A 24,511-nucleotide genomic window follows, 5' to 3' on the forward strand; every position below is an offset into this window, starting at 1 on the left:
TTTCTATAGCTAGTCATATATGCTTACTTCTATTGAAAGGTTAGTTACTGCATTTGTCATTTCGTTTTACAATGATTAATTCCCTTTTAGAATTCAATATCAGCCTTAGGAATACATTTGGATACATTGTTGTAGCATTGACGTTAATATACTGCATGTGAGCTACATCAGTTTAACACTGGAGGGCACAGAGTAGTAGTGTTGGCATGAACCATCTCCATGGACCTCTGTGGAACTACTATCATCCACTGCTCCAAGGTCAAAGTTGTTGGACCAAAGGTGGAAGTACACACAAGCATGAGGGCGCTATTGCGTTGGAAGTGCTTATGTTTAAGATTTTTATAATTTTATAAAAAGAATCAAATGGATTAAATTCCCAATCAAATCATTTCTGGGTAACAATTAAGTAACTTCCTGTAATAGATTCCATTGAAATGGGCAAAATAAAATAGCTTTTTAGCAAAGAATTTATTCTCAAGCAAGAATTTAGCTAGGACTGTATGGGAGTAGTTTGCATGGGGAGGGGAAAACTGAAAACTAGCTGTTATTGGCAGAGAGGTTTGGAACTCTGTTATTGGTCTTTTAACCAATTTACCACATGGGGATGTCACAATGGAAAGCTGAAACTCCATGCAAACCTGCTGATTAGAAAGTCCTGTGTAGATTGTATTTTCATCAAGCAACTATTACCTCCCGAGTGGCACAGCGGTCTAAGGCACTGCATCTCAGTGCTAGAGGCATCATTACAGACCCTGGTTCGATTCCAGGCTGTGTCACAAATGGCCGTGATTGGGAGTTTTTGTTCTTAACTGACTTGCCTAGTTAAATAAAATAAAAATTAGGAATAACTGTAAAAGTGTGATTTTTATTTTTAATCAGTGTAAGTTTCATCAGCTGTTGTACAATATGATTCAAAACACAAGAAAAACAATTGACTGCGCTGGGCCTTTAACTGGTAGAAAAGTGCTCAGAGGAGTTGGGAAATGAACTGGTCTTGGAAAATAAAAACAATGTTTCCATCCATATTCAATATTATCTAACGTTGTTTAATTATTATACAGAAGCTGAAAATGCCTTTGTGTGGTAAACAGCAAATATTGATGATGTTTTAAAGGCCCATTGCAGGCAACATTCAGTTTTTCCTGTGTTTTGTATCATATTATACAACAGCTGATAAAACTGAGGCCTGGATTCAATCTGTGTGGATTTCAGCGTTGGCCGACATCCGCATAGCAGATGTTTTGGCGGTGTTGGATGTGTAACTGCGGTATTAGCTGACATTTAGTGAGCAGCTGCTCTATGTGTCACAAACCACTCCCTTCCTTAGTATCCCTACGGCATTAGAAAGTGTCAGCTCTATCCATGGTGGAAATAATGACTCTCAAATGTCAAACCATTGATGTAAGGCTAATGCATGGTTTCATGTTCATTTGGATGGGGGGATTTATGCCCAGTAGCCTAATTCGAGTGTTTGAATTTGTAACGTGGCTGCATGACTTTCTAACGTGGCTGCATGAACTTCTAACGTGGCTTCATGAACTTCTAACGTGGCTGCATGGGATTTGTCGGATTATAGTCGGGTGTGGTTCCGTTGCATCCAATGTCTGAAAAAGGTAACGCAAAGAGTCGCTTGATTTGACAGCTCGCAGTTCCACCTCAGATTCCGCCAAAATAATGCAATACGGATGTCAATCTGATTGAATCTAGCACGAACACTGTAAAAGCGTAAACATTTTTATCAGCATTATTTCCTGATAGTTGCTGGTTGAAAATACAATTTATACAGGACCTTCTAAATCAGCAGGTTTGCATGGGTGGTATTTTGGCTTGCCTGGTGACATCACCAGGCGGTATAAGTAAATAGACCAATAACAAAGAGTTCCAAAACGCTTTGCCAATAACAGCTCATTTTCATTCGACAAAATGAGTGTCTTTTGCATCCCTTTGATATTTTAAGTAGAAATTGTGCACAAATATTGAATAGAATGTTAAAAGCCTGTTTATATTCAGTGAAGTGCCCTTTAATGGAGAATTCAATAAATCAGATTTTTTTATACTAATAAAGACTTGCTAAAGTCCCTCCGTGCGCCCTCTGTTAGCCCTCTGTGACTTTCAGGGAGATTTTAACCCACTTAACCTCAAAGTGTTCTCCATCATTGTAAAGCCCAAGTTATTTTGTTGCTTTGACAAAGTAATTTCTGAAGATTATAATTTATTTCATGGGATTTGTGATTAATCTTAAGAAAAAATAAATAAACCTGTCCCTCATTTTAAGGTCAACCCTGTTAGGTGAACGGACATCTCGTTTTAATATACAGTTGAAGTCGGAAGTTTACATACACTTAGGTTGGAGTCATTAAAACTCGTTTTTCAACCACTCCACAAACTATAGTTTTGACAAGTTGGTTAGGAGTTGGTTACTTTGTGCATGACACAAGTCATTTTTCCAACGATTGTTTACAGACAGATTATTTCACTTATAATTCACTGTATCACAATTCCAGTGGGTCAGAAGTTCACATACACTAAGTTGACTGTGCCTTTAAACAGCTTGGAAAATTCCAGAAAATTATGACATGGCTTTAGAAGCTTCTGATAGGCTAATTGACATAATTTGAGTCAATTGGAGGTGTACCTGTGGATGTATTTCAAGGCCTACCTTCAAACTCAGTGCCTCTTTGCTTGACATCATGGAAAAATCTAAAGAAATCAGCCAAGACCTCAGAAAACAAATTGTAGACCTCCACAAGTCTGGTTCATCCTTGGGAGCAATTTCCAAATGCCTGAAGGTCCACGTTCATCTGTACAAACAATAGTACGCAAGTATAAACACCATGGGACCACGCAGCCATCACACCGCTCAGGAAGGAGACGCGTTCTGTCTCCTAGAGATGAACATTTTTACTAGGATTAAATGTCAGGAATTGTGAAAAACTGAGTTTAAATGTATTTGGTTAAGGTGTATGTAAACTTCCGACTAAAACTGTACGTGCTCTTTATGACAATGTTAAAATTAGGCGAAATCAAAAGGCACCGAATTTGTGGAACAACCCATATCCCCCCCCATTAGGCCCCTCACTTAGACCACTCTCAGACAGTCCTAACAAAATTCTTGTTTCAGAAATATTTTTTTGCTAAAAAGCTATTTTTGTATATTTTTTTACATTTTATTGGACAACTATAACAGTAAGGTACTTAAATGTTACCCAGAAAGTATTTGATATTGAGATAAAAAAAGTCTGCATTGGGCCTTTAACTTTATAAAAATATATATAGTGTGTACTAGTATGAAAACATCCAGTTTGTCACCATAAAGCAATTGACTTCAAGAATGTAGAAATGCCATATAAAAGTTGATTTCAGTAATCAAAAAAGTTAGTTTTTGCATTTTACAAAGGTGGCACTAAAAATAGTTTATTATTGCTTTGCTGGGCCAACCCAAGAGTCCATACTTTGTCTGTCCGCTCTCCTGTCACATGAACTGGATGCTGGACTGTCACTGGTCACATCACATTGCCCGTCACACTGCATGGCACTGTTGATTGGCTGAGGGAAGGCATCTGGATCTGATTGGCTGTGCTGTGCACGAAGGCGGACTTTAACTCGTTAGTATTGGTAGCTGTGTGTGAGTCAGAGGGGTGAGGGAGAGGGTAAGGACTGGCCCCTCCTGAGGCCTGACTCCCCCATGGCCTCCACTCTGACCTTCCCCTCTGGAGGAGGGGGCCATTGGCTGCGCTCTGGGGGCCAGGGTTGTGGCTTCTGCCGGCGGGCCCCTTTGCCTCATACACCCCCCGACTCAGTCCGTTCAGCATGGAGGAATGCCCCAAGTGCTCAGCCAGAATCAAGGGCTGCCGGTCCTCCTCCTCACAGATGGCAAACACCGGGACACTGACGTGGTCGCTCTCTGCTGGGAAATCACGGCGCTTCCCACCCTGCACCTCTTCCGGCTGCCCCTGCCCAGAGGGCTGGGACAGGGAGGCCTGGAGGAGGGGGCCCCCGGGGGCCTTGGTGCTGTCTGAGGGACTGGACCCAGAGAGCAGGCCGAAGCAGGGCCCGGTGAAGCGGGAGCGCCGCATGTTGCTAGCGGAGTTTAGGCAGCGCTGCCTCTGTGCGGGCAGGGTGAGGGGATACGAGACGTTACTCATGGAGGAGTTGGAGGCGTTACTGTCATCCTGGGCCTCCAACTGGGGGTCGGAGAACACTTTCCTGCTGTCATCCCCACGGCAGTCTGACACAAAGCCTGACGGGGCCTGGGGGGGGAACAACATCTAGTCAGCACATATCTCTCCGCAGTGCAACATGACACTCATTGTTTTTTTTTATGAGTCTTGAAAATGATTTAAAAAATCCACAGAAACATACATTAAATGACTGTAATTCACTCTGGGTAAAAGCGTCTGCTAAATAACAAAAATGTAAAGATATACAGTTTATGATGGTGTGACTATTATTCAACAGCACTGCTGAATGACCAAACTACTAACGCTGTCCACCAGCTTAGTGAAGGGACTGGTGGAGTTCCAACTGCACCACTTCTTGTGTAACTGGGGCAGTGGAGGGAGGAAGTCCTGGAAGGTGCGGACGCTCCAGGCCCGCGGCCGGGGTCGGGCACAGCTGGCACTGCTATCCTGGGCAGCATGGGTCTCTGTGGGCGAGGCAGCCGGGTCTGGGGAGGGCCAGTCACTGACAGGGCCAGGGCTGGTGTCACTGTGCCTCAGAAACCTCTCCCGCTGCTCATAGGAAGGAGACACAAAAAAACAAATCAAATATAATTCAATCAAACCCACCATGCAGTGTCTGTGTTCATGGGGAGTAGTAAACAAACAGAGTTCTTCAATGGAAAAGCATCTGAAAGAGGTTAAACGCTTAAACCCAGTGAACCCGCTGTAGCAATGTTTACACAGTGCATTTTTTTACAAACTGCTGCCATGGCAGAAAACTTCTTATTCTGAAACCTGGAAGCACCTACATGTGATTATTTCCTAATTTTATTTGACCATAGGAAAATGAGCCACTGTGTGAATACAATGCATATTCGATTGACTTGAGCACTCAGTCAATGGAATTTTCACCACCAGTGGCATCGGAGCGTAAATGAGACATTGGCTAGGAAGAGAAAGACTCACAAGATAGCTGGATAAAAATAGCTGCATAGTATCAGAGGTTGCATTATATTCAAGCACTGACCTGCACCTCAAATCACAGTTGACCTAAAAAGGGCAACAAGCAAACCATTGAATCAGGCATGTAATCCAAAACAACAACAAAGTGCTGCCTGGTAGTGGGTGCAGTCAGTAATTCCTACCTCTATGATTCCAAGAACCATACTCACAAAGATTCTCAGAATAGGAGTGCTGATATAGGATCAGTGTTGCCTTTAAGATCCTAATTAAAAAAATATACATGGAGGGGGGGGCCTGATCCAAGATCTGCTCTCCTACTCCGAAGGCCAGTTTTCCCTTCCCAGATTTTTTTTGTTATACCTTTATTTAACTAGGCAAGTCAGTTGAGAACAAATTCATATTTACAATGACGGCCTACCGGGGAACAGTGGGTTAACTGTCTTGTTCAGGGGCAGAAGGACAGATTTTTACCCTGTCAGCTCGGGGATTCAATCCAGCAACCTTTTGGTTACTGGCCCAACGCTCTAACCACTAGGCTACCTGCCACCCTGGACTCAAAAGTAATCTCAATGGAGAATCTCCATGTCCAGGGCTAGGCTTAATCTGAGTTGGCAAATCCGCCTCGGTGAGTCTTTACGGTAGTTGTCTCATTGATATAAATGGCAGGTCAGAGGTGAAGGGCCCATCAGTCACGTGTCCCCCCTCAGTCAGCTAGTAAATCAGGGGAGGGTAAGGTTGGTGGGGTAGAGGTTTAAGGGGTTGCTCCTTTCAGAAAGAGAAATAATCCTTACTGAGAATCACTAACAGCTCGCTTAGTCTAGAGGAGACCCCCTCTCAGCATGCACACACACAGGCTAAGATTGTTGTCTGACAAACTAAGTGATATTAGAACAATAACTTATGACTCTGAAGTAATGACTTGAAAAGGATGTTTTTATATCTTCCCATTAAAAGTCTGAACATTTACAAACACAGACCATGCACCTCACACAGACACACTTGAAGCTGGGAAACTGGCTCCCCTGATAATATATCCATTAGGCTAGGCTGCAGGAAAGCTCGCCAGCTCTCTAATATCTGACAGGTCTGCCTTATGCCAACTCTTATTCCAATAGAGCATAAGCAAAAATGCTGGGTCATACCCTCTCCTACCCCCAATCTCCTGTCGCTGCGTTTATATACTTTGATACCTCTCTGCTACTGCCTGGGTGTCATGCCACCGCTAGAGGAGGTTCTCTGCTACTGCCTGGGTGTCATGTCACCCCTAGAGGAGGTTCTCTGCTACTGCCTGGACGTCACCCCTAGAGGAGGTTCTCTGCTACTGCCTGTGTGTCACCCCTAGAGGAGGTTCTCTGCTACTGCCTGGGTGTCACCCCTAGAGGAGGTTCTCTGCTACTGCCTGGACGTCACCCCTAGAGGAGGTTCTCTGCTACTGCCTGGACGTCACCCCTAGAGGAGGTTCTCTGCTAGTGCCTGTGTGTCACCCCTAGAGGAGGTTCTCTGCTACTGCCTGGACGTCACCCCTAGAGGAGGTTCTCTGCTACTGCCTGCGTGTCACCCCTAGAGGAGGTTCTCTGCTACTGCCTGGACGTCACCCCTAGAGGAGGTTCTCTGCTACTGCCTGGACATCACCCCTAGAGGAGGTTCTCTGCTACTGCCTGGGTGTCACCCCTAGAGGAGGTTCTCTGCTACTGCCTGGGCGTCACCTCTAGAGGAGGGCACCTCGATTGGTCCTAGCCAGCATTACCTGCCTCGCCTCGCTCCTTACCGTATGGGCCGAGAACAGCAGTCTGCTGCTCGGACTGGGCGCAGATGAAATGATAAACACCTCATCTGTCCCCAAGTCCAGTTCCGTGAGACCATTGGATAAGAGGTCCACTTCAGCATGCTCAGACATATCACCACCAACACTGACCGGGGAACCTGGGAAGGAAAGGAAGGGATAGTTGTTTTTTAATAATTTAGTTGTGACAGATACAATTAAAACATTGCTACATTGAAGGCACAACAGTCAGATGCATTGCACCATCACACCTTAGTTTACGCTAACTTCCACTGCTTTTCCCTAAAAGAGCGCTTGAAATGGAATGTTACAGCTTGGTCTCCATAGGCTACTGTATATTACTGCACTGTGTACCCAGTACACTGTGTACTCACTGTAGCCACAGTACTTGTCCACTCATATTTCTGTTAACTCAGTGAGTTCCAAAGGTGCTTGCACTCAATCCATGAAAAGGAATAACCCAAGGAGGCCGAGATGCAAAAATAATATACTTATTTTAATGAATTCTTGAAAGAATACAGAAGGGTGACATTGCAAGGTGCTAAAAATAGAAAAAAAACTAATGATGACATGGTTGAACTCAGCGTGAGGAGAAACATGGTGTTCCTAATGCTCTCACGCTGTTATACAGGTTAAATGTCATGACCTGTAAATCTCTCTGTGGGCTCAGCTACAATGAGAGAGCCTTTGGATTGTTCTGGGATAAACCCAGTGTTACGCCAAAACTAAATCCATTTTCCATTGAGACTTCTAATGCTGCACTTCCCACCTCCCAATCACACCTAGAATCCTACCAGTTCTATTACTGTTTAGAATTCTACCCGCTCTATTACAGTTTAGAATCCTACCAGTTATATTATTTCTATTACTGTTTAGAATCCTACCAGTTCTATTACAGTTTAGAATCCTACCAGTTATATTATTTCTATTACTGTTTAGAATCCTACCAGTTCTATTACTGTTTAGAATCCTACCCGCTCTATTACAGTTTAGAATCCTACCAGTTATATTATTTCTATTACTGTTTAGAATCCTACCAGTTATATTACTGTTTAGAATCCTACCAGATATATTATTTCTATTACTGTTTAGAATCCTACCAGTTCTTTACTGTTTAGAATCCTACCCGCTCTATTACAGTTTAGAATCCTACCAGTTATATTATTTATATTACTGTTTAGAATCCTACCCGCTCTATTACAGTTTAGAATCCTACCAGTTATATTATTTATATTACTGTTTAGAATCCTACCAGATATATTATTTCTATTACTGTTTAGAATCCTACCAGTTCTTTACTGTTTAGAATCCTACCAGCTCTATTATTGTTTAGAATCCTACCAGTTATATTATTTATATTATTGTTTAGAATCCTACCAGCTCTATTACCGTTTAGAATCCTACCAGATATATTATTTCTATTATTGTTTAGAATCCTACCATTTCTATTACTGTTTCGAATCCTACCAGTTATATTATTTATATTATTGTTTAGAATCCTAACAGTTCTATTACTGTTTCGAATCCTAACAGTAATATTATTTCTATTACTGTTTAGAATCCTACCAGATCTATTACTGTTTAGAATCCTACCAGACCTATTACTGTTTAGATTCCTACCAGCTCTATTACTGTTTAGAATCCTACCAGCTCTATTATTGTTTAGAATCCTACCAGTTATATTATTTCTATTATTGTTTAGAATCCTACCAGTCCTATTACTGTTTCGAATCCTACCAGTAATATGATTTATATTACTGTTTAGAATCCTACCAGATCTATTACTGTTTAGAATCCTACCAGACCTATTACTGTTTAGAATCCTACCACTTATATTATTTATATTATTGTTTAGAATCCTACCAGATCTATTATTTATATTACTGTTTAGAATCCTACCAGTTATATTATTGTTTAGAATCCTACCAGTTGTATTACTGTTTAGAAATCCTACCAGCTCTATTATTGTTTAGAATCCTACCAGCTCTATTATTGTTTAGAATCCTACCAGCTCTATTATTGTTTAGAATCCTACCAGCTCTATTACGGTTTAGAATCCTACCACTTATATTATTTATATTATTGTTTAGAATCCTACCAGCTCTATTACTGTTTAGAATCCTACCAGTTATATTATTTCTATTATTGATTAGAATCCTACCAGTTCTATTCCTGTTTAGAATCCTACCAGTTCTATTACTGTTTAGAATCCTACCAGTTATATAATTTCTATTATTGTTTAGAATCCTACCTGCTCTATTACTGTTTAGAATCCTACCAGTTATATTATTTATATTACAGTTTAGAATCCTACCAGCTCTATTATTGTTTAGAATCCTACCAGATCTATTATTTATATTACTGTTTAGAATCCTACCAGTCCTATTACTGTTTCGAATCCTACCAGTAATATGATTTATATTACTGTTTAGAATCCTACCAGATCTATTACTGTTTAGAATCCTACCAGACCTATTACTGTTTAGAATCCTACCACTTATATTATTTATATTATTGTTTAGAATCCTACCAGATCTATTATTTATATTACTGTTTAGAATCCTACCAGTTATATTATTGTTTAGAATCCTACCAGTTGTATTACTGTTTAGAAATCCTACCAGCTCTATTATTGTTTAGAATCCTACCAGATCTATTATTGTTTAGAATCCTACCAGCTCTATTACGGTTTAGAATCCTACCACTTATATTATTTATATTATTGTTTAGAATCCTACCAGCTCTATTACTGTTTAGAATCCTACCAGTTATATTATTTATATTATTGATTAGAATCCTAGCACTTCTATTATTGTTTAGAATCCTACCTGCTCTATTACTGTATAGAATCCTACCAGTTATATTATTTATATTATTGTTGTTAATCCTACCAGTTCTATTACTGTTTAGAATCCTACCAGTTATATTATTTATATTACTGTTTAGGATCCTACCAGTTCAATTATTGTTTAGAATCCTACCAGCTCTATTATTGTTTAGAATCCTACCAGATCTATTATTGTTTAGAATCCTACCAGCTCTATTACGGTTTAGAATCCTACCACTTATATTATTTATATTATTGTTTAGAATCCTACCAGCTCTATTATTGTTTAGAATCCTACCAGATCTATTATTGTTTAGAATCCTACCAGCTCTATTACGGTTTAGAATCCTACCACTTATATTATTTATATTATTGTTTAGAATCCTACCAGATCTATTACTGTTTAGAGTCCTACCAGTTATATTATTTATATTATTGTTGTTAATCCTACCAGTTCTATTACTGTTTAGAATCCTACCAGTTATATTATTTATATTACTGTTTAGGATCCTACCAGTTCAATTACTGTTTCGAATCCTACCAGTTCTATTCCTGTTTAGAATCCTACCAGTTCTATTACTGTTTAGAATCCTACCAGTTATATTATTTATATTATTGTTTAGAATCCTACCAGCTATATTATTTCTATTACTGTTTAGAATCCTACCAGCTCTATTATTGTTTAGAATCCTACCAGATCTATTATTTATATTACTGTTTAGAATCCTACCAGTCCTATTACTGTTTCGAATCCTACCAGTAATATGATTTATATTACTGTTTAGAATCCTACCAGATCTATTACTGTTTAGAATCCTACCAGACCTATTACTGTTTAGAATCCTACCACTTATATTATTTATATTATTGTTTAGAATCCTACCAGATCTATTATTTATATTACTGTTTAGAATCCTACCAGTTATATTATTGTTTAGAATCCTACCAGTTCTATTACTGTTTAGAAATCCTACCAGCTATATTATTGTTTAGAATCCTACCAGATCTATTATTGTTTAGAATCCTACCAGCTCTATTACGGTTTAGAATCCTACCACTTATATTATTTATATTATTGTTTAGAATCCTACCAGCTCTATTACTGTTTAGAATCCTACCAGTTATATTATTTATATTACTGTTTAGAATCCTACCAGCTCTATTATTGTTTAGAATCCTACCAGATCTATTACTGTTTAGAGTCCTACCAGTTATATTATTTCTATTATTGTTTAGAATCCTACCAGTTCTATTACTGTTTAGAATTCTGCCAGTTATATTATTTATATAATTGTTTAGAATCCTACCAGTCCTATTACTGTTTAGAATCCTGCCAGTTATATTATTTATATTATTGTTGTTAATCCTACCAGTTCTATTACTGTTTAGAATCCTAACAGTTATATTATTTATATTATTGTTTAGAATCCTAACAGTTCTATTACTGTTTCGAATCCTACCAGTTATATTATTTATATTACTGTTTAGGATCCTACCAGTTCAATTACTGTTTCGAATCCTACCAGTTCTGTTCCTGTTTAGAATCCTACCAGTTATATTACTGTTTAGAATCCTACCAGTTATATTATTTATATTATTGTTTAGAATCCTACCAGCTATATTATTTATATTACTGTTTAGAATCCTACCAGCTCTATTACTGTTTAGAATCCTACCAGGTATATTATTTATATTATTGTTTAGAATCCTACCAGTTCAATTACTGTTTCGAATCCTACCAGTTATATTATTTCTATTATTGTTTAGAATCCTACCAGCTCTATTACTGTTTAGAATCCTACCAGTTATATTATTTCTATTACTGTTTAGAATCCTACCAGATCTATTACTGTGTAGAATCCTACCAGCTCTATTATTGTTTAGAATCCTACCAGTTCTATTATTGTTTAGAATCCTACCAGTTCTATTATTTTTTAGAATCCTACCAGATCTATTATTTATATTACTGTTTAGAATCCTACCAGCTCTATTATTGTTTAGAATCCTACCAGCTCTATTACTGTTTAGAATCCTACCAGTTCTATTACTGTTTAGAATCCTACCAGTTCTATTACTGTTTAGAATCCTACCAGTTCTATTACTGTGTAGAATCCTACCAGTTCTATTATTGTTTAGAATCCTACCAGTTCTATTACTGTTTAGAATCCTACCAGTTCTATTACTGTTTAGAATCCTATCAGTTCTATTATTTCTGTTATTGTTGTTAATCCTACCAGTTTTATTACTGTTTAGAATCCTACCAGTTATATTATTTCTATTATTGTTTAGAATCCTACCAGTTCCATTACTGTTTAGAATCCTACCAGTTATATTATTTATATTATTGTTTCGATATCCTACCAGTTATATTATTTATATTATTGTTTAGAATCCTACCAGCTCTATTACTGTTTAGAATCCTACCAGATCTATTACTGTGTAGAATCCTACCAGCTCTATTATTGTTTCGAAGCCTACCAGTTCTATTATTGTTTAGAATCCTACCAATTCTATTATTTTTTTTAATCCTACCAGATCTATTATTTATATTACTGTTTAGAATCCTACCAATTCTATTACTATTTCGAATCCTACCAGTTCTATTACTGTTTCGAATCCTACCAGTTCTGTTACTGTTTCGAATCTTACCAGTTCTATTATTTCTATTACTGTTTAGAATCCTACCAGATCTATTACTGTGTAGAATCCTACCAGTTCTATTATTGTTTAGAATCCTACCAATTCTATTATTTTTTTAAATCCTACCAGATCTATTATTTATATTACTGTTTAGAATCCTACCAATTCTATTACTATTTCGAATCCTACCAGTTCTATTACTGTTTCGAATCCTACCAGTTCTGTTACTGTTGCGAATCTTACCAGTTCTATTATTTCTGTTACTGTTTAGAATCCTACCAGATCTATTACTGTGTAGAATCCTACCAGTTCTATTATTGTTTAGAATCCTACCAATTCTATTATTTTTTAAAATCCTACCAGATCTATTATTTATATTACTGTTTAGAATCCTACCAATTCTATTACTATTTCGAATCCTACCAGTTCTATTACTGTTTCGAATCCTACCAGTTCTATTACTGATTAGAATCCTACCAGTTCTATTACTGTTTAGAATCCTACCAGCTCTATTATTGTTTAGAATCCTACCAGCTCTATTATTGTTTAGAATCCTACCAGCTCTATTACTGTTTAGAATCCTACCAGCTCTATTACTGTTTAGAATCCTACCAGCTCTATTATTGTTTAGAATCCTACCAGCTCTATTACTGTTTAGAATTCTACCAGTTTTATTATTGTTTAGAATCCTACCAGATCTATTATTGTTTAGAATCCTACCTGCTCTATTACTGTATAGAATATTACCAGCTCTATTATTGTTTAGAATCCTACCAGCTCTATTACTGTTTAGAATCCTACCAGCTCTATTACTGTTTAGAATCCTACCAGTTATATTATTTATATTATTGTTTAGAATCCTACCAGTTATATTACTGTTTAGAATCCTACCAGTTATATTATTTCTATTATTGTTGAGAATCCTACCAGTTCTATTGCTGTTTTGATTCTACCAGTTCTATTACTGTTTAGAATCCTACCAGTTCTATTACTGTTTAGAGTCCTACCAGTTATATTATTTCTATTATTGTTTAGAATCCTACCAGTTTTATTATTGTTTAGAATCCTACCAGTTCTATTACTGTTTAGAGTCCTACCCGCTCTATTATTGTTTAGAATTCTACCAGTTCTATTATTGTTTAGAATCCTACCAGTTCTATTACTGTTTTGAATCCTACCAGTTCTATTATTTCTATTACTGTGTAGAATCCTACCAGCTCTATTATTGTTTAGAATCCTACCAGTTCTTTTATTGTTTAGAATCCTACCAGTTCTATTATTGTTTAGAATCCTACCCGCTCTATTATTGTTTAGAATTCTACCAGTTCTATTATTGTTCAACATCCTACCAGTTCTATTATTGTTTAGAATCCTACCCGCTCTTTTATTGTTTAGAATCCTACCAGTTCTATTATTGTTGAGAATCCTACCAGTTCTATTATTGTTGAGAATCCTACCAGCTCTATTACTGTGTGTTGGAGGTCTGACAGTCAGGCCAAGTGTACCATTTTTCTGTCATAGTTTCACAGCCGAATGAAATAACAGTGCCACAATTACGTTGAACATGTAAGTTCAGTTTAGGGGCAGATGAAGTCATTGTCAGCCAGGTCGGAACCAGACCAAACACCCCAGCGGTACCCCTCAATCATGGAGATAGGGAGGGGGAGCAGGGCAGGGGGAGTGAGGGGAGAGAGTGGATTCACTAGGCTAGGTGGCTGGAGCACAAGTAGAGGGAAAAACAGGGGAGTGTTAGAGGGAGAGAGACGAGATTGAGGGTGTGTGTGTGTGTGTGTGCGCATGCGTGCGCGTACATACCCACCTGTGTGTGTGAGGCTGAGGGAGTGGTTGTTGTCGTTCTCTGCCGTGCCAGGGACCTCCAGGCTGGGCTGATTAGGAGCCACCAGCTGCAGCTCACGGACGTCAGCTCCAGAGTTCTGCACTCCCTCCTGCACCTACAATTTAGAGTCAGCAAGTACTATTACAGCTGCCTACCACAGCACATACACCAAGGGAGTAGGGCTGCACAGCACTATGAAATACAGACATGAACTAAAGTTGTTTTGATCCATTAATAAAATGTTTGATAACCAATGGGGTATTATGATCTCGTGGCAATAAAATACTAAAAGAGACCAGAACTTGTAGGACTGTTTTGCTTCTTTCCTTTTTAGCACACTAAAGTTCAATCCCAAATAGAAGTGTAATAGGGAAGTGTAACTTGTCCAGTGTGTGTGTGTGTGTCAGTCAGTCTGACCCCAGTCAGTCTACCTCAGGCTGCCTGCCCTGCGTGGGAGAAGTTGGACAACAACAGCGCCAGGCCAGCGGAGGGTATTTGCATTTGTTCCAGTGGCTGTAGTCTAGAGGATATGAAGTAAATGTTCCCTGATTCATTCCAGTCAGAAGCTAGCCTACAGAGGAATGTCTGGACACACACACACACACACACACACACACACACACACACACACACACACAGGGGTCGTTTTCTGTTTACCTCAGAGTTGTTGGATGAGCAGGGGCTGGCTCTTTTCGGACATAGTTTAGGTCTGGAAAACAAAAAAAGAGCCACAACATTGCAGTTATGCATTTCTTGACTGTTTTACATATCTTTGAAAACCATTATTTACTTTTTGACGACATTCTCTTTCATGCTATTTGTGAAAGCTTGACTGTTATTTAGAACAACTGTTCTCCAAAATGTTTTACAAAATGAACATATTCCCCCACAATTAGAAATGGGAACAGATTGCCTTCACTGAGGTTCTTCCTCAAAACATAAAAAGTCTAGCTAGCTAAATCACTACAGACAAACAGCCCCAGGTTGTTTCTCTAAAGGGCAGCTCCAGCAGCTGAGGGGTTCTGTTCATTAACCGAGATCTAAATGCTTTTGTATACCCATTTCTGGTACAATTAAAAACCATGGCGCCAGGACACGACTAATACAACTCTAACTGCTCTCCAACATGCATGAGGGATTTCTCTAAACCATTCATGGCTGTGGAAGTCGTTGCTGTAAATGAGAATGTGTTTTGAGTCAACTTACTAGGTAAAAGAAGGGTAAAATAAAAAATGTATACAAATATTACGCATGATGGAAATGCCCTTCTTGGCTTTCTGATAATGTTTCATCCGTGTGTTGTTGTTCCTGGTAATTAGACTTTCATTTTATTAGAAGTGTGTTTTCAATTTCCCTTTCATTAGCAGCAAGAAGTAAGAACTACACAAATGGGCTTATTGTGCTCAACAGCCACACATAGGTTTTTGAGAATAACCAATTTCTACCGTGTAACCTATTTCACGGAGATGTACAGTATGTTGCTACAGTATATCATAAAGTATTGTGTGTATGTTTGTTTTTTTCAATACAGAATGCTTTCAAGCTGAGAAAAATGTTACATTTCACAAGTAATAAAAAAAACTGTGCTTTTCCTTTAAGTTTAGTTGACTAGATTGAGGGGAATTTTCATAGAGATAGATGTTTTATATGTATGGGAATTGAAACCTTCCTGGAGGGAACTAGAGATGTGAATCAGGCCGTTAGAGTACAACGGCGATACTCATTTAGTGAGTACCTGGCATGGATAATATTACACCCTGCTAGAACTGGTACTAGCAGCATGTGCTACTGTTGTCTCCCCATGGGATCCACCGAGAGAACAACCTGTAAATTACACCTTTTGATACTGTATGTTGTTCTTGTTCTATTAAACAACCACGATGGCACCTCGGCAGAACAGAGGCTCACAGCACAGCAGCACGAGGATCTCTGCTCTTCTTGTCTTCCTTCCTTCCTTATTCTCCCGCTGGCTTTTGTATGGCTGCATTTATCTTTGTCAGTTGGAATCGATGCCAGGTGCTGCACCTTGAACGGCCCTCACCCTCCCTCCCTCCGTCTCGCTCCCTCCATGTCTCGCTCGCTCTCCCTCCCCCTCTCTGTATAATGGTGAGAATGCTGCACATCAAGGCAGCTACACCCAAACCTTTCACTGGGTCTCATCAGGGACCAACCAAGGCCTCCAGCTGAGTCAACAGGCAGGCCATCAGCAGTGGAGGAGGAGGAGGAGGACTGACTGGCTGACTATCCCATTCACGGCTACCATCTCATTCATGGGAGGAATCTTTGTTACACTGGCCCACATCAAAGACACAACAGTTGTGCCATCTCCCTTGGAGGGTCAGAAAAGGACAATTCTTGCCATTGTGCAGAATGTGCATGGTCTTGTTTATGTTTATGCTTGAGAACTGCATGTCTCAGGTTGTCAGGGAAATATATTTATAACAGAAAACGTGTCTGACAAAGGTATCTTTATGACTCATTTCTTTCTGCATGGCTTGCTTTACCTGAAGATGTTGCACAGGTGAACTACAGGGATCATGAAGAGACAATCATTCCCATTGTGCATGGTCTTGTTTATGTTTATGCTTGAGATCTGTATATCTCTACGAGTCAATAGGGAAAGCAATCAAAATGTGTATGACAAAAGAACATTTTTGAATTTCATATTGTATAATAACACAAAATCTGAACAGTTCCATGCCTGATATTACTGTACATTCCTTCTCCTCCTGTAATCCACCTCAAAACATCCCCTGCGCCCCATATCTTTCCCTGTCTAATGTACCCATGTGGAAGAGGTAGGTTACAGTAAAATTGTGTCATGAAAATCATAACCAATCCTACATGTTAAAACACTTATAATGAGTTTACATGGTCCTTGACAGTGTAACATTATGGTCTCCTACCAGTATATTGGGATATTCATGCATTTATTAACTTTTTATCAGATACGTTATGCATATTGTACATGTTAGCCATCTATTGTACTTTTTACTGTAGGCTACATCGTCATTGATTGATTTGATTTGGATCTCTTTTAGTCCCCATTTGGACTAATCTTCCAAGAGTCCTTAAACATTAAAATACAATTTATAATACGAATACATTTTCACATACAACACACTATTACAAACATACATAATATACTAACATGATGACCCAATAAATACTCAATCTAAAAAATATTGATTCTTCATCTACTATAGTCCCACAACATTTCTATGTATTATATTTAAATCATTTTAAAATAATGTTTAAATTTATATATTGAAAGATTTCTGATTTGCTCAGGAATTTTTTATTCCATTTCTTTATTGCTCTAAATTGAAATGTTATTTTGCCTATTTCTCTTTTCTGTCTGGATAACGTATAGATGGTGGACAATCTATTCCTAGTATTTACAGAATGTCTGTCTCTTACCAACTGAATACCATTGTGAATAGAACTTGGCCGTCCCAAATGATGTATATTATGAAATAAAATAAGCATGTTTTTTTCAATTATCTTGTCGAGTGATGCCCAACCAAGAACATTGCGCATGACTGCAATAGAAGAACCATATCTCCACCTTAAAACAATCCTTGCTGCTTTGTTCTGTGCAATCTGCAACCTTCTAACTTCACTTGATGATGCATTTCCCCAGACCACAGAACAGTAGTTCACCTGACTCTCGATTAATGCTTGTGTTATTTGCTGAATAATTTTTCCTGGTAAATATTTAGCTATCCTTCTGATTATGCATGCTGTTTTAATAATGTTTTTACATAGATTAGTTATTTGAGACGACCATGATAAGCAGTTGTCTAGCTGCACTCCCAATAGTTTGGTTTCTGCCACTTCTTCAATTAGTACTCCTCCCATACTTAATTGTATCCCATGATGTTTTGGCCTTTTCCTAGTGGAACAGACCAACATAACTTTGGTTTTCTTGGTGTTTAAAACAAGTTTGTTTTGGCAAACCCACTCCCTGATATTCTCCAAATCTCCTTGTAAAGCTTGCTGTACCTGTTGAACCGATTGTCTTGCTGCATAAATTGTAGTATCATCTGCAAATATAGTAGCTTGAGTTTCAGCTAAGGCATAGGGAAGGTCGTTGGTATATATTAAATAAAGAAGTGGCCCAAGGCAGCTGCCCTGCGGTATTCCACAGTTTAACACGAGGGGAAGAAAATGAACCATTGATATAGGTGGACTGTTTCCTATCAATTAGATATGACTGTACCCAATTCAATGCTACCTCCTTAAAACCATAATGCATTAATTTTGTCAAAATTATTTCATGATCTAAAAATAGCACACCCACAAACTTGCCATTATCCATAACATTGAGCCACTGGTCAGTCATATCAACCAATGCAGTGGTAGTGGAATGGTTTTTGCGATAAGCATGCTGACTGGGTGTAATCAGATCATTCTTTTCCATGTCACAATACCCTCCAATATCTTACTGAGTGTAGGGAGTAGACTAATTGGTCGACTATTGGCAGGAGTAATGGGTTCTTTGCATTCTTTCGGAATAGGAAACAGTTTCGCATGCTTCCATACATTTGCAAACATCCCCTTTTCCAGTGACCAATGAAATATATATCTCAGTGGAACTGCAATCTGGGGAGCAGCACAGCGAAGCAAAAAATTGTCCATAAGACCATAACCTGTAGATTTACCATCAGGTAATGCCTTCAATAGGTTTAACACCTCCTCCACTGACACCGTTTGTAGACTAAAAGAGCAGACCTTATTGCTCATAATATGATCATCAATCCATTGGACAATAGCTTGCTTGGAAGAATGTATGTTTACATTGTTGCTCAGTAAATTAATTCTCTTTGTAAAAAAATCTGCAAAATGATTGGCAATATCAACTGGCTTTGTTATTGTTCTCCCGTCAACCTCCACACTAGATGGGCATGTTGAGATAGATGTACCAACTAAGCCCTTAACTGTGTTCCATACCTTTTTAGAATCATTTTTACAATCAATGAAAACAATGTTATAAAATAACTTTTTTTTCTTTCGATTCAATTTAACTGCATAATTACGTAATGTTCTATAATTCTGTTCATCAATTTCTAATTTTCACTTGGCTGCTAAGACTTTTGCCATATTTCTTTGAGAAAAAGCCTCACCCTGTTCATCATCAATCCATGGAGATGGACAAGCCCCAACTACTCTTTCTTACTGGGGCATGATGGTCCATTACCTCAGTGAGCAAATCAATAAAACATTCTGTCGCGTGATTTAAATCATCCTCTAGATAAATCAGCTCCCAGGGTACAGCAGCCAAATCATTTAGAAATAGCTCATGATTAAACAATTTAAAATTTCTCTTGACCACAACCCTAGGGGGTTTCTTTGGAACCTTGGTGTTCATGGTTATGGTCACAATATTATGGTCTGTCCAGCCCACTGGTATTGATCTGGCTTTTAAACATTGCAATGGTATATTACAGAAGATTAGATCAATGCATGTGTCTGAACAATGACCCAACTTAATTGATGATCTAGTAGTATCATTAACAATTTGTTTCAAACCACAGTTCTCGGCATATCTCATCAATTTTGTTCTATTCGTATTATTGTGATCCTTCCAATTTATATTAAAATCACCCAAGATAAATACATCTCTGTTGCTATCTGTGGCCTGGTCAAACCCAGTGCATAAGTCATCCAGATAGGACACCTTAGAGCTTGGAGGTCTATACACACATCCTACCAATATGGCTGCCTGGTGAGGCAGATGTACTTGAGCCCATAGTGCCTCTACTTGACATACATTAAGGTCATCCCTTCTCTTAAAAGGTATCTGATTCTGAATGTACAGTGCTACACCCCCACCATTCCTATTCCTGTCTCTTCTCAGTAGACTATATCCATGAATGTTCATTTGCCCATCATTTACAGATGCATCTAAGTGCATTTCGGGTCAAAGCCAAAATATGATTATTATTTATTGACCAATGTCATTGGGCTATTCATGTCCCCTTTCATTGTGAATTTGTACTTTGCAGAGTTGACGTACAAGGGCAGCACAGCAAGTTTTTCCTGTTATTGTCAGGTATGCCACGTGTTTTTTTTGTTAAGAAATGTTGACAATATTTTACCGTTAGCAGTTTGCAAGTGCACTGTCATTGAGAAAGTTGGCTAGCCTAGGCCTATAAATTATAGTGTACATTGCGTTTGTTATTGTACTGTTATGTGAAGCAAGATTATTGTTACAGTGCATTCGGAAAGTATTTAGACCCCTTGACTTTTTCCACATTTTGTTACGTTACAGCCTTATTCTAAAATGTACAAATGTTTGTATTTTTGGTCGGGGCCTCTCGAGTGGTGCAGCGGTCTAAGGCACTGCATCGCAGTGCTAGAGGCGTCACTACAGATCCGGGTTCGATCCCGGGCTGTATCACAAACGACCATGATTGGGAGTCCCATAGGGCAGCCGCGACCGGGAGACCCATGAGGCAGTGCACAATTGGCCCAGCGTCGTCCGGTTAGGGGAGGGTTTGGCCAGCTGGGATATTCCTTGTCCCATTGCGTTCTAGCGACTCCTTGTGGTGGTCAGGTGCATGTACACTGACTTCGGTCGCCAGCTGTACGTGTTTCCTCTGACAAATTGGTGCGGCTGGCTTTCGGGTTAAGCGAGCAGTGTGTCAAGAAGCAATGAGGCTTGGCGGGGTTGTGTTTCGGAGGACGCACGGCTCTCGACCTTTGCAACTCCCATACGGACTCGAGAGAGAGGCTATGATGGGAAAAGACTGTAACTACCAATTGGATATCACAAACTTGGAGGTGTCTCCAGAGATGCTAGATCAGATTCAAGTCCGGGCTTTGGCTGGGCGACTCAAGGACATTCAGAGACTTGTCCCGAAGCCACTCCTGTGTTGTCTTGGCTGTGTGCTTAGGGTCGTTGTCCTGCTGGAATGTGAACCTTCGCCCCAGTCTGAGGTCCTGAGTGCTCTGGAGCAGGTTTTCATCAAGGATCTCTCTGTCCCTGTCGCTGAAAAACATCCCCACAGCATGATGCTGCCACCACGCTTCACCGTATGGATGGTGTCAGGTTTCTTTCAGACGTGACACTTGGCATTCAAGCCAAAGAGTTCAATCTTGGTTTCATCGGACCAAAGAATCTTGTTTCTCATTGTCTGAGAGTCCTTTAGGTGTCTTTTGGCAAAACTCCAAGCAGGCTCTCATGTGCCTTTTCCTGAGGAGTGGCTTCCATCTGGCCACTCTACCATAAAAGCCTGATTGGTGGAGTGCTGCAGAGATGGTTGTTCTTTTGGAAGGTTCTCCCATCTCCACAGAGGAACTCTGGAGCTTGATTTTTGCTCTGACATGCACTGTCAACTGTGGGACCTTATATAGACAGGTGTGTGCCTTTCCAAATCATGTCCAATCAATTGAATTTACCACAGGTGGACTCCAATCAAGTTGTAGAAACATCTCAGAATGCACCTGAGCTCAATTTCGAGTCTCATAGTATTTCTGTTTTTTATTTTTAATACATTTGCACAAAAAAAAAAAAATATATATATATATATATATATATATATTGTTCACTTTGTAATTATGGGGTATTGTGTGTAGATTGATGAGGATCTTTTTTTATTCAATCAATTTCAGAAAAAGGCTGTAACGTAATGTACTTTCCGAATGCACTGTACAGTGTATGTAAGCCGATCAAAACACAACGCAGAGGCAATCTACACCGGTCACATTTGCACAATTCTCTCTGCATGTCACCCCTGAGGTACTGGTTCAATATAAATAGGTTGCTCTGACTCCCTGATAACACAACACGTATGTGACAAATGGATATCATATCACAGCAACTCTCTCTGCATGCTTTTACATACCTGAAAATGATGCATAGAGCGCTGGTGAGCACCATGGCAAAGAAGGCTGCTCCGCTCATGGCAGCCAGCAGAGAGTCCATCTTGCTGGCCCCGGCAGGGGCGTAGGCGTGCCGGGGGTCATCTCCATCCAGTTCTGTCCGGTTGTGGTAGTGAAAGAGCAGGGCGAAGCCGCGGCCCCAGTGGGTGGTGGTGATCAACTCCATGATGACTTCTACCATCTCTTGGCTGGAGCCAAACACCAGCTGGCTGCTGGAGGGCCGGTTGGAGCCACAGAAGCGCGAGGAGAAGGTGAGGAGGTCCGAGATGTAGAGGACGTCGTGGGGGCAAGCGTCCACCACCTGGGTCTCAGAGCTCACTGACTCCGTGTCCATGGGGGGCGGAGAGGTCGGAGTGGTGGCCTTGTCTACAACCACAGCCAGATCTGGGGCTGCTGCTCTGGGGTTAAGGGTAGGGTTTAGGTCAGGGTCGCCTCTGTGGAGAGGAGAGGTGATTGAGTTCACCGCTGCCTGGTCCCTGGGTAGGAGGTGTGAGGGGGGATGTGGGGATGCAATGTCAGAGGTGGACCTTTTAGCAGAGTTGGAGACTTTGGCGATCTCCATCTTGGTGGACTGCTCTTGCACCACCACCACCTGCTTGACCTTGTCATTTTGGAAGGAGGACTGGGGGGCTTTCGCTCTGCCCCCTTGAGCCTGAGTTACAGGGACGTCTTTAGCCAGCATTGACATGTTTTCATCTGTGACAGGACCGCCAGACGGGAACATTGCCCCATCGTCAGCATCTTCCACTTTCAAGTTAGAGAAGGCAGTGTACTGGGTGGAGGGGTCGTGGCTCTCGAATACATCAAAGTCAAATATCTCCAGTATGAGCTGGTGGCCGACGGGCACAAAGAACTGCCAGACACAGTGGGTCCCTGAGGAATAGTTATAGGGAAACCCAGGAGACAGGATGAGGCCTTGGACATCCACAACATCCACCTTCGCTCCACAATCAAAGTAGACCTGCAATCACCACATACATGGGCTTGGTGAGGGGGACATGAGTGTACGTAAAAATGCTAGCAGCTCTAATGATCAACATTTCTACTGTATACCAGTACTTGTTAAAGACTTAAAGAAAATCAGCAGACATAAACATTTAATAAAAAGACATGATGATAAAGTCTAGGTACATATAATACAAATAAGGCTGCCTTTTAAACAAATAATACAGTTGAGCTGAATTGCACATTGCCTAAAAAACAATGAACTGCATCCAGACCTGAACTACTCAACCCTCCTCTTCTGCCAGCCAGTATATCAAAGCCATGGCGGTGCCTTGCATGCCTGTGCTTGGGTAACCCTGGGGAGGGTTTCTTAAAACACGCTGAGCTGGCTGTAATGCTTCCCAGGTGTGTGGGGTGGACGGTGAAGGGGGACCTCAGCCTGGCTAAGCAGCGGCAGATGTGTGGCTGGGGCTGCTGGGCCCAGAGCTCAGGTCCAGACCTTTGTAGGAGGGCTGGTGTGTTTATGAGCTTTCCTCTCAGCCCAGGTTATGGACTGTGGGAACCGAGCGACGACCTAGCCGGGGCTCAACCAGCACAGCCTCCACCACCAGACAGGTAACAAACCAGCCAATGCCCCAGGCAACACTAGTAGTTTGGCTGGGAACACTTTAAAACGTGGTGTGTGTGTGTGCAAAAGGAGCACCCGCACCACTGCCATCGACACACGCCAGATAGACGCTTTGATTGCCACTACGTGGCCCATCTCATCTCTCCATATGCATGCATTTATCAAAGGCATTCCTCAGATTTTAAGAAGCCAAATCTGGATGTACTTTTCAATCATCACTGTATTAGAGAGGCTGCTGCTAGGTTTGGCCTCAGCAACCCCCTCCGTCCTTCTGACTGCAACTCTGCAACTCAAAGGCCTCTCTATTGCTGATACAGCTGGCAGCCTCACAGCCAGGTCAGAATGTCCCTTACAGAGAGCTGGAGGGCAGTAAGGACATACATATCTCTGTGTGTGTGTGTGTGTGTGTGTGTGTGTGTGTGTGTGTGTGTGTGTGTGTGTGTGTGTGTGTGTGTGTGTGTGTGTGTGTGTGTGTGTTCTGTACAGTTAATGAAAGACGTGTTTTCAAAGCACATGAATGCACCGAAAATATTGAATGCATTTTATTACGGATATCACGCCAGAGGTGTGACAGTCCTGATCGCCTGACCATCACGTAACAGCATATGTAATCAATCTGTTTCAGACCTCCCTATCCTGACCACAATTTTGCAATATGTTGGTGAACAACATTGGACTAAAAACATTGGATCAAAACATTGCAACAGCGTATTAATCTCAGCTATTATTTCAAACCATGGGAAAATATGTATATTATATGCATGGAAATGAACCACGCAACTTATCATGTGTTATGCTAGTAATCCAGTATGTGTTTTTGGTTTGTATTAAATACAATTGA

The 24,511-nt window shown here is 40.2% G+C and overlaps 1 protein-coding gene across 1 annotated transcript in view; it reads right to left on the minus strand.

Moving 5' to 3' along the window:
- Positions 1 to 802: 802 nt before the first annotated feature.
- Positions 803 to 24,511, minus strand: part of LOC106580460 (uncharacterized) — a 33,970-nt gene continuing 10,261 nt past the window's right edge. The window contains exons 2-7 of the mRNA XM_014161559.3: positions 22,061 to 23,058; positions 14,868 to 14,919; positions 14,193 to 14,325; positions 6,892 to 7,046; positions 4,485 to 4,730; positions 803 to 4,250 (exon numbers count right to left, since the gene is read on the minus strand). Coding sequence (XP_014017034.1) covers positions 3,504 to 4,250; positions 4,485 to 4,730; positions 6,892 to 7,046; positions 14,193 to 14,325; positions 14,868 to 14,919; positions 22,061 to 23,058 — 2,331 coding nt within the window. The 3' untranslated portion in view covers positions 803 to 3,503. The remainder of the gene's footprint in view (positions 4,251 to 4,484; positions 4,731 to 6,891; positions 7,047 to 14,192; positions 14,326 to 14,867; positions 14,920 to 22,060; positions 23,059 to 24,511) is intronic.

This window comes from Salmo salar, chromosome 20 (genome assembly GCF_965601325.2).
Source record: "Salmo salar chromosome 20, fSalSal1, whole genome shotgun sequence".
In the NCBI taxonomy this organism is placed as follows: domain Eukaryota; kingdom Metazoa; phylum Chordata; class Actinopteri; order Salmoniformes; family Salmonidae; genus Salmo; species Salmo salar.